General features: G+C 37.5%; 2 protein-coding genes across 3 annotated transcripts in view; one reads left to right on the top strand and one right to left on the bottom strand.

Annotated features, from left to right (window-relative positions):
* The window catches only part of LOC107586139 (zinc finger protein 644-like), a 29,975-nt gene extending 25,915 nt beyond the window's left edge, over positions 1-4,060 (top strand). Inside the window, exons 7-8 of the mRNA XM_016273385.1 lie at positions 5-88; positions 2,679-4,060. Of these exons, the coding sequence (XP_016128871.1) occupies positions 5-88; positions 2,679-2,871 (277 nt within the window). The 3' untranslated portion in view covers positions 2,872-4,060. The remainder of the gene's footprint in view (positions 1-4; positions 89-2,678) is intronic.
* The window catches only part of LOC107585666 (volume-regulated anion channel subunit LRRC8D-like), a 14,724-nt gene extending 5,271 nt beyond the window's left edge, over positions 1-9,453 (bottom strand). Inside the window, exons 1-2 of one of the 2 annotated variants that reach the window (XR_001609275.1) lie at positions 9,172-9,453; positions 5,150-7,916 (exon numbers count right to left, since the gene is read on the bottom strand). Coding sequence is in view for 1 of the 2 variants with exons in the window: in XM_016272788.1 (XP_016128274.1) it covers positions 5,437-7,914 (2,478 nt within the window). In the remaining variant the exon portion in view is untranslated. Of the gene's footprint in view, positions 1-4,359; positions 7,917-9,171 lie in introns of those variants that run through there. The other variant, XM_016272788.1, reaches the window with a different exon arrangement.
* Between the last annotated feature and the right edge of the window lie 935 nt (positions 9,454-10,388).

Below are 10,388 nucleotides of genomic sequence, written 5' to 3'. Positions count from 1 at the left end.
AGAGAAAGCAAAGATCAAGGTCTGGGTCAAAGAAGAAAATGTACCCTCTGCTGCACACACCAGAAGAAATCTATAGACTTACTTGCAGGTAACCTCTATGCTACAAATGTTAATAAAAGTATATTTTATATATTAATAAAAAAAAACTTTTATTTACATACATACATTTCTACTATGATTTACAACCACTAAAATGTCATTCAGTGTAACAATATTTCATACAGGCCCAGTTCTACAGGGGTTCTAGAGGGTGCTAAGCACCCTCATTTCAAGATCTGCCAAACTATCCAGTGCGTATTTGTGTTTGCACAATGGAGAGCATCAAAAATTAATTGTGCAGTTTAGAGAGCTTCATTTGTTATAACAGAACTTTGTGAGATCATGATGAACTAAGACAAGTGACAGCTTCTTAGTGATTATAAAAAGAAGTGCCCTTTGGGTGCTTTAAAGGGTTAGTTCACCCAAAAATAAAAATTAGGCTGCGTTTTACTCACCCCCGAGGCATCCTAGGTGTATATGACTTTCTTCTTTCAGACGAATCCAGTTGGAGTTATATAAAAAATTGTCTTTGATCTTTCAAGCTGTTTAATGCCACTCAGCGGGTGTTGCATGCATCAGTCCAAAAGAACTTAAATAAAAATCACCCATCCATAAAAAAAGTGTCTCTCATGGCACCGGGGAGTGAACAAAGGCCTTCTGCAGCGAATCGATGAGTTTTTGTAAGAAAAATATCCATATTCAAAACGTAATAATCACTTTAATGTAGCTTGCGCCAACAGTTGTACACAGAAGCAGTTCCAGGAGAATGACGTATGAGGTTAACGTTGCGCATGCGCCGGTTATTCTCGTGAAAACCAATGTTTGTTTACAGGATCAAAGGAAGTAAAGTTTCCTTACTTTAGCAAAGAAAAACCAGTCTCCTCTTGGCTTATATCGAAATCCTCTGACATTCTTCTTTACAAATCCTCGTTTTGTACTTCTAATTCTTGACCGTTGTTTTGTTTTGATTTCTCCCCTGCGTTTCCACATGCGTCACTTCTGAGCGGCGCATGCGCAACGCTGACCTCATACGTCATTCCCCCGGAACGGCTTCCATTTACAACAGTGAGCGCAAGCTAGATTCAAGTGATTATTACGTTTTGAATATGGATATTTTTCTTACAAAAACGCATCGATTCGCTACAGAAGGCCTTTGTTCACGCAGGCTAATTTTCATTTTTGGGTGAACTAACCCTTTAAAAGCTATAATTCGTTCAGAATTTGTATACAACTTCTGTCTTTTGGAAACATACACGCTGTAAAATTTCAGGAATGATTCCAAATATTTAGCCTATACGGGATTCACTCTCGAAATAGCAATGATTGATATAGTGATAACCATAGCAATGGATTGGACAAAAAAATTGACATGACAATAGATTTCCATTCAGGCTAGAGCACCCTCACAAATTTCAGAACCACTTTCAGTGATTTAATTCTGGAAACAGACCCAAGTTCATATAACAAAAAAAAAAATCTTGTTAGACACATTTAGAACAAGAATCGTTAGATTACATTAAAAGATTCTATTTAAGGATCACAGCATATCCCCCAAAAACAAATTAATTTTTGCTTTAAATCTTTACCTGTCTTTGCCACTATCCTTCAAACTACAAGGTTTTACCCATTTGTCAGCAAGACAATTTTAATAATTTAAAGTATAATTCAATTTGGTACAATCACTTTTTGTTTTATATATTTTATTAAGTACAGGTCAGAATAAGTGTTTCTCGTTTTTACATAAATATGTTACACTGAATAACGATGGAACATTATTTCATGTGTATTTTGACATTTTCTTTTTATAAAAGTAATTTGAAACATTAGACACCTATTTGTGACCCTGGACCACAAAACCAGTCATAAGGGCCAATTATTTTAAATTGAGATTTATACATCATCTGAAAGCTGAATAAATAAATTAGGAATAAGTTAGGAATAAATAAACAAGTTAGGAATAAATGAATAAATTTGTTAGGATATGACAATATTTGGCTGAGATACAACTATTTGAAAATCTGGAATCTGAGGGTGCAAAAAAATCAAAATATTGAGAAAATCGCCTTTAAAGTTGTCCAAATGAAGTTCTTATCAATACATATTACTAATGAAAAATTAAGTTTTAATGTATTTACTGTAGGGAATTGACAATATCTTCATGGAACATGATCTTTACTTTATCTTAATGATTTTGGCATAAAAGGAAAATCGATAATTTTGACTCATACAATGTATTTTTGGCTATTGCTACAAATATACCCCAGCGACTTAAGACTGGTTTTGTGGTCCAGGGTCACATTTAATATGCTTTCCACGTACAGTATATACTTTTTATTATGTGTGTGTGTATGTGTGTATATATATATATATATATATACATACACACACACATAATAAAAAGTATATACTGTACGTGGAAAGCATATTAAATGTGACCCTGGACCACAAAACCATGTGTGTGTGTGTGTATTTTACATAAATTTCATACAATTTAAATATTACATATTTACTTTTATAAAAATGCTTTCTGTTAGGTTGTTTTGTCTCTTCCTTTTCCCATTACATATATTCATTTTTTTCTGGAGCCCATTTGTCAGTGCATCGTTGTAAATCTAATGTGCAATTGTTTCCGTGTGCAGGTTTTGTGATCTAGTCTTCCAGGGCCCTTTGTCAGTGCAGGAGGACTGGATAAAGCATTTACAGAGGCACATCATGAATACCGCTGTACCGCACACAGGGGCAGGGATGGTGGAAGTTGCCTCCTTCCCCAAGGACTCTTGCCCCAACACAGTACCACAGGCACAACCTTCAGTGATGCAAATATCCTCATGAGCCCAGGAAAACACACAATTTGTCTTTGGAATATCACTTGTATGTAAATTGTTTGGTTCCCATTTGAATTTTATATTGCCATCAGTAAGGACTTTTAAGTTTTTTACTGTTATTGAGGATCTATTGTTAACAGACCGCTTTTTAGATATTGTTACATTGTGCTGGTGTTGAACATTGTCAAAGAACGTACGAACGGTGGGTGAATATGTTGAGATTTCAGTGAAACCCACCAAAAGACAACCTTTACCTCAGATCCTTCTCACACCGAGTTTAATCCGTCAAGGCAGATTTATGCTCTACAAAAACTGAAATTAAACTGTATGTGGATTTTATATCAAGCCATTTTAATTTGAAAACCAACGCAATTTATTTTGTCCCATCCATGGATTTTAAAAGGTGCACATATGATGCATATGTGTAGAAATGTAAGTCTTTTGTAAATGTAAGAACAAGAAATGTAAGTATTTACATTAGAATTTTGACTCATGCCAACACACCAGTCATTATGTGAAACAACCCATTCTATTGATATTAGCAGTTCGGACAGTATGCATGTCATAACTCCCGGTTTACACCATTTCTGGTAACATTTTGGTTGTTCATTTATTACCCTGTTTTGATTTTATCTTTGATCTGTAAGTTTGCCACGTGTGCAAAAAAAAGAAAAAAAAAGAAAAGGAAAATAAACATTAACTGTTACTTGTGTAGGCCATTTTTTACGGTTCAAATATTTTTGTGTATAAACCTTTTTAGGTAATTTATGTGAAAAAATGTAAATCACTATAAACAGTTTTGCTGTTCAGAATAAAATGTTTTTGTCGTCTTCATCTTGTTGGTATGTTCAGCTATGAATGTAACCGTTTGTTTGCAAATGTGTTTATCAATTTGTGCCACAATCTACAGATTGCAAGAGTAGCAGTCATTTTATACACATACAACCTGAAGACTGACTGATTTATCACTAAGTGCTAGATTCAACTTTAGATAAGAGTAAATTACTACTGATACTGGGATATGTGCAGAAAGCCAAATCGTCCTCTCTAATGAGGCAGACCTAGTCATGTGAAAGAAACTGGTGGATCTGTTGGTAGATCCTGAACAGTTAGGTGTCACCAAGTTTGTGGGAATATAAATCCAAGCAGAAGAGTCATGATATCACATTCAGCTTCAGACACACCCATTGCTGAAAGGTGTTCAGATTTAAGAACAATCATGCCACCTCCATTCACAAACACTTGCAGACTTATTGAACCAAAGGGCTCAGTGTCTTAGGCAAATTTTTCACCAGCTGTAACTATAAACAGTTATCAAGATAGAAATGTCTACGGGAAACGACAATAAAACCAAACAGAAAGGGGTGGGCTAACCCTCCCTGCAGGTATTGTTCTTTGTAATATTAGCCCTTCGTGCTAAACCTGAAGGTTAATCCGATTGCTTTTTAAAAACATTGTAACATGTATCGAAGTCTTGTTCATACACAACATTTAATAATAATCAGAGAACAGAAAAAATAAGGCATTAATAATTACACAACAGAGAATGTTAAGGGCAGTTGTTGTAGATGTTCTTTGACAAGCGTTTGGCTTCTAAGATATAATCATAATGACAGCGCAAAAGTAAACCGAGGACAGCTTTACAAGGTCACTGTCTTTCTAATCATTAGGTGCAGGGTGTACACCCCCCATCCCCCCATTCTGGCAGTTCTTAGTCCTTGACATGCCTCTTATCAGCACAACACAGCAAAAACTTTTCATATGTTTCACACTTAACAAAGGAAATCTTCGTCTTCGACTCGAAAGCGTGTTGCAATATTGCTGTTATTGCTAAAGAGAAAAGATGAACTTTCATCAAATCTTTCATCCTGTCAAATCTTGTCTTTTGGAGCGTATAAAATGCTGAGAAGTGCAGCTCCTAAACTCAATGGACAAATCTAACAAAATACATGATACATTTACATGTGTTTAATGTTGTATAAAAAACATAAAATATATTCTAGGTTGGGATTGTTTCCATAACTAAAGAGTTAAAGAAAAGACCTCACTGAAAACTGCCGTTGATAGACATTTTTGAAAACAAATTTATGAGAAATTACTGACCTTTCAATACTTAAAGGGATAGTTCACCCAGAAATGGTCATTCTGTCATTATTTATAGGTGTTTTTGTCTATACAATAAAAGTCAGTAGGGTCGGATGTTGTTTTGGGCCCATTAATGGAAAAAAAACTGTTCAAAATATCTCCTTTTGTGTTCCACAGTAGTCATACAAGTTTGGGATGACAAGTACATTTTTGGGTCCACTGACTCTTTACGATATGCATCAGCCTGCATATTCAATATGACAACAAAAATGTAAATAACACCATATACAAGTTTAACAGAACATAATTTAAACAAATGGCAAACAGAATCAAACACAAACCTGTTGTTTGCAATGTTCCTGTTGTATGTTGCAACACATGTGTATTTGCTTCCTGTCTTTGAGGCCCATTTATAGACCATATTGTTGATGACAGGCCCATAGAAGTTTTTGCAGACTTCTGCAGAATTGAAATGTCCATCAGTCCATTATTCACTACTGATACTTTCCTTGACCTCCAGAGGCAGTGTGTCGAAAAGATGATCCTCCACGAAAAGGAGGTTTTTCCGAAGAAGGCGACACTGGCCAAGCTGGAATGGAAGGCAATCTAAGCAGTTCCCTTTGAGCTCTAGATGGGACAGCTGAACTAACTGCCCAATCGCCTCTGGGATGGAAGTGATGCTGTTATGACCCACACATAAAACCTTTAGTTTGGAACATTTAAACAGTTGATTAGGCAGAACCTCTACCTTGTTCCCAGTGATTGCGAAATGCTGAAGGTTGTGAAGGTATCCAACCTCCACTGGTATACTTGAGATGCAATTGTGGCTGAGGTCAATGTGCCTCAGCTTGGGCAGATGAAACAAAGCTGGAGGAAGGGTCTCTAGTTTATTGTGACAGATAACGAGGGACTCCAGACTCTTTACTAAGCCTATCGATGGTGGAATGGCAGTGATCTTGTTGTACCATAACTTGAGGCACATCAATCTTCTCAGGTGCTGAAAGCTTATGATCTCCTCAATGGTCCGGATATTATTATTCTTCAAATCCAGTTCTTGCAAGTTAGCCAAGCTAAAGATGGCATGGGGGATCCTCTCCAAATCACAGTTCTGGAGCTCCAAATCAACCAGGCTCGTTATCTTCTTGAGACTGTTCAGTACCAGTAATTTAGTCCCATCATTGTGTATCACCAGTTTGGTAAGATGTGGCGAGAGTTCTGCTAGATTAGTTGGTATTTTGTTGAGATTGCTTTTGAGGTACAACATCCTCAAGTGTCTTAGATCTCTAAGTGACTCCAAACCGATCATCTTGTTGTGTTCAGAGTTCAAGTTCCCAATCAGGTTCAGTTCCTTTAGGCTCCTCAACAGATAAATCCACGCTGGGATTTCTGCTACATCAGTAAACTTAATGTGAAGGCATCGCAGATGGTCACGGAGAAAAGTGAAAGCAGTTTGTTCGACTTTAGCGGGGCAGTGATATAGATGTAGTTCTCGTAGGTTGGTCATCTGAGAAACTTTGGCTGAAATCCTGACCTCAGGAATAAGCTCTAACTTGAGGACTTCCAGATCGGTGAGGTCAAATACAGCATTAGGGAGTCCCGACAGCATAAAGAGTTGAAGTTCTTGTTCATCCTGAGCATTGGAGGTCACATGCTGACGTAGTTTTTCGAACGTCCATTCGTGGTTAAGGCTTATTTCTCGTAGTTTGTTCTCACTCACCTCAGAGAGAAATACGCCAAATCGTTTGGAGTACAACTGGTCGTATTGGTCGACCATGTGTAGAAGAAACGCAAAGTCGTTTTTGACATCAGGAATATCACTAAAGCTACTTTCCTCTCTGACTTTTTCAAAAGAGTACTCCTTAAGAGGTCTCCTGAAGAGCCAGTAGAGTGTATACAAACACACCAGTCCATAGAGACATATCATAGCCATAAAAGTGAAAAGAAGTTTCCTCAACATGAATGCCATGTTGTGCGTGCAAAAGAACTGATCATACCCGGTCAAACTTTCGATTTTAGGTTGGCATATATGGCAGAAACTGATCTTCGAGGCAAATGTTGATGTATAGCTCAAGATCAAAATGATCTTTAGTGCTTTTATTGCTGTCTGAGCCACATAGAGTTTATAGATGAAGTCACTGTCTTCTACATGGACTCGAAATTTTCGCACTTTCTCAAAAAGAGCCTTGGCTTGTTCTCCATCTTTTTTGTCTAAGGTGGTCAGGCTAGGAGCTTCTGCAATAAGCTTTTCGGTTGGAAACTGCACCGTTGGAGTTTCAATTAAAGGTGTAGACTGACTGCTGTCCTCCGAGGATACGTGTTTCTGGAAAACCACACCACCTGTGAATCTCTGCTTTTCCTCGGAATCTTCACAAGCAGTTTCAGACAAAGCTTTCGTTGTCCATGGTGATTCAAAGCACCGCCCCAAAATGGAAACAAAGTGTTCAATCTTTGAGCTGGTCTTTGGGTACTTGAACCAAAAATTGCTGCTTACCATTAGCATTATAGTGTGTATGAGGGCAAGGTAAGGGAAGTATTTGTTGTACCATGGTAGGGCATCATGGTAGCACATTTGGTTGACAAAAACATACTGCTGATAGTCCAGATTTGTTTTTCGTCCTCTGGGTTGAGGTTGAGACCACCTATCTTCTCCTTTTAAGGGGGTAGGTTGAGTGTTAAGGAGTTCATGTGCAACGCTGTCAGGAAGGTCTCTGGTTGTTGAGGGTGTGGTGCCCAGAACGGATGTGGAACATTCTAATCGATTTTGTGCTGCCTCAGGGTTTGTGCTTTCCTCAAGAATGGGAAGACATGCCACTTGGTCTTTGGATAACTGCATAGTCCCAGAAAAGATGGCTAACATCAACATTATTACTCCAATATAATCCATGAACACATCCCACCATGGTTTCAGAATACGGTATTTCGGCTGGATGTCATTAAGGGAGGCAACTTCAGTTAGACTGAACATCCCTGTAATAAAGAGTAGTGCAGTCAGTGCATATGAAACCAGTGCATGTTTGAACAGAATTAATTTGAGCCTATTACATGTCTCAACATTCTTCAAAGGTCTTGGGTGTTTACTCCAAGATAAAGTAAACGAACACTATATTTTATTGAGCAGATTTACATTTAGTCAGACTCTTTCACTGAAAATGACTTACAGCACAAATGTATATATAAAAGAGTGAGTTAAACCATGCAGAGTGCATGTACTGACTGTGCATAATTTGAAAAATACCTGCTAGCCACATGTGGCTTCAAGTTACAACATGAAAGGTCCGACCATCTCAAGAGTGTGTTATGTTTGAAATAGCACTTCACTGCGACGACTCGCATGTTTGTGTGGCATGAGAAACACGTGTCCATTCACTTCAGATGTGATTCCTGATTCTGGGTTAAAACATTTTTGGCTGCCAACATGGTATTTATAGCCCAATTCTGTTTATAGCCCAATTCTGTTTTTAAACTCCCAGTGGCATGCACACAGTTCGAGCACTGCTTTATTTGATGTCTGCTATTTTCTCAGAGTAGTGCATGAGAAATAGAGTCTGGAAACACATGGCAGCTGGTAATCATTAGAATTGTCTGTGATAACCATTTAAGGGATTTAAGAAATATATAAGCTAAGAAGCCCACGATTCTAACTTTGAGTTGATTGCATCGCTGGGTCATTCCACAAAAAGAGTGTTTTATGTGTCTTTATTTTGACTTTTACAGCTAATTCTCTTTTCAGGACAAGCCTTAGTGACTTCAATTCATATGTTGTTAGATTTATCAGTAGGGGGCGACCTTGCAAATACACAAAACTGTTTTAATGTATGTCAACATTAAATTCTGTTAAACAGCGTCTTGTAGAGCCAAGACAGCACAATGCCAAATTATGGCTTTTGTTTTCATACATTATTATGAGTAAACTTTTTAAATCAGCAATTCAGAATCCAAATGCAGCCATTTAGTCGATGACCCTGTAAATTTAATTTGAAAACGTTTCTAGGTTGTTCTGAAATGGATATTATCAGGCTAATGAAACAGTGTCTTAAAATAGAAATATTCTCATTCGTATAATGCAGTAATTTATTGTCAAGATCTACGAGGCAGACAGAGTCTGAAAAGCTAAACTGCTGAACTCACATAACATGCAGCCCCTGGGAATAATATATTTCTAGGTAGTAGGAAGAGATAAGCCTCAAAGACCCAGATTAAAACAGTAAAACGGTCTACTTACTGTCTCTATGCTGTTTTTCACTGGGATGGAAGAGTGCGCGCTGTCCTTATCCTGATTGTCATATTGCTTTAAACGCTAGATTTGTCAAAAGTTGTTGTTAAGCAGGAAACGGACTACAAAAGTCAGCATAATCGCCACCAAACAGTCTTGTTTCAGCGTAGTAATGTAGTGTCCATCAAGCACTGCACACGCTGTCCAGAGCAGTCTAACTTCGGCGTGAGGTTAAAATATGCGATTCTTTGTCCGACCTGCTCCGACGTGTAGTTCAGCAGTCAAGATGACGGAGCTGTTCCGTTCGTCAACTGCGCATTTCATTGGACGTTAACAGCGTAGCGTTTATGAACGCACTGGATAAAGGTGAATTATCAACAAAAAGGCTCTTAGAGCTGCAGACGCGCCCAGCACACAAAGCAGTGTTTTAGATAAAGTTTTTTTTTTTTAATTAAAGGTGGAGTCTGTGAACTATTACAGTTCTGACAGCCATAACTATTCAACAATTAAGACCCCGATCACTCTTTCTTACACTTTATTTTCTTCTTCCTTTTTATTATGAGGAAACTAGCCAGATGCTTAAATGGTGGAGTAATGTTTGGTTGGCACAGTGTGCAGGAAATGTCTTGGGTTACTAAACTAACCCACCCCAAATGTTTTTTTCAAATTTCAGCTAGTTTGTAAAGAGGAACATAGATTGTCCTTTGTTGTCTGTCTGACTGAATCATGAACACGTGTGTTTTACTTCCTCTTCTGTCATTTTTTTTTATTCCACCAGTGTTTCGAATGCTTTTGATTATTCATAAAGAATCATAATATAGTTTATGGCATGCATACGTATTTCCCTAAATTACACAAGCCCAAATGAACATTTCTACTGTTTATATAAGTTCAACACATTTTATTTTACACATGCAGCTGCCATAAAAATTTATATAAGATGTCATCACCTGTTTGTCAGAGCATTTGCTCCTTTAGTGCTCTTGAGTATCATTAGACGAGAACAGATTATCCCTTATGAGTTAAGAGAGATATGAGTGTTCTCACCATAGCATGATTATAAAAGGGCCCAACCCTTGGTTGCTGAGAGCACTACAGGAGGAATTAAACCAATGATAACTTTGTATGAGACATCTGCATTATTAAGCACAAATGATTAATGAATTTAGGGATGGTATATAATTTTAAATTCAGCATTGTTGAAACTTTAAAGGCCTTGTCAGTAA

This window comes from Sinocyclocheilus grahami, unplaced genomic scaffold (genome assembly GCF_001515645.1).
Source record: "Sinocyclocheilus grahami isolate Dianchi unplaced genomic scaffold, SAMN03320097.WGS_v1.1 scaffold5.1, whole genome shotgun sequence".
Lineage (NCBI taxonomy): Eukaryota > Metazoa > Chordata > Actinopteri > Cypriniformes > Cyprinidae > Sinocyclocheilus > Sinocyclocheilus grahami.
The sequence above is the reverse complement of the archived record's forward strand: the minus strand, read 5'-3'. Positions and strand labels throughout refer to the sequence as shown.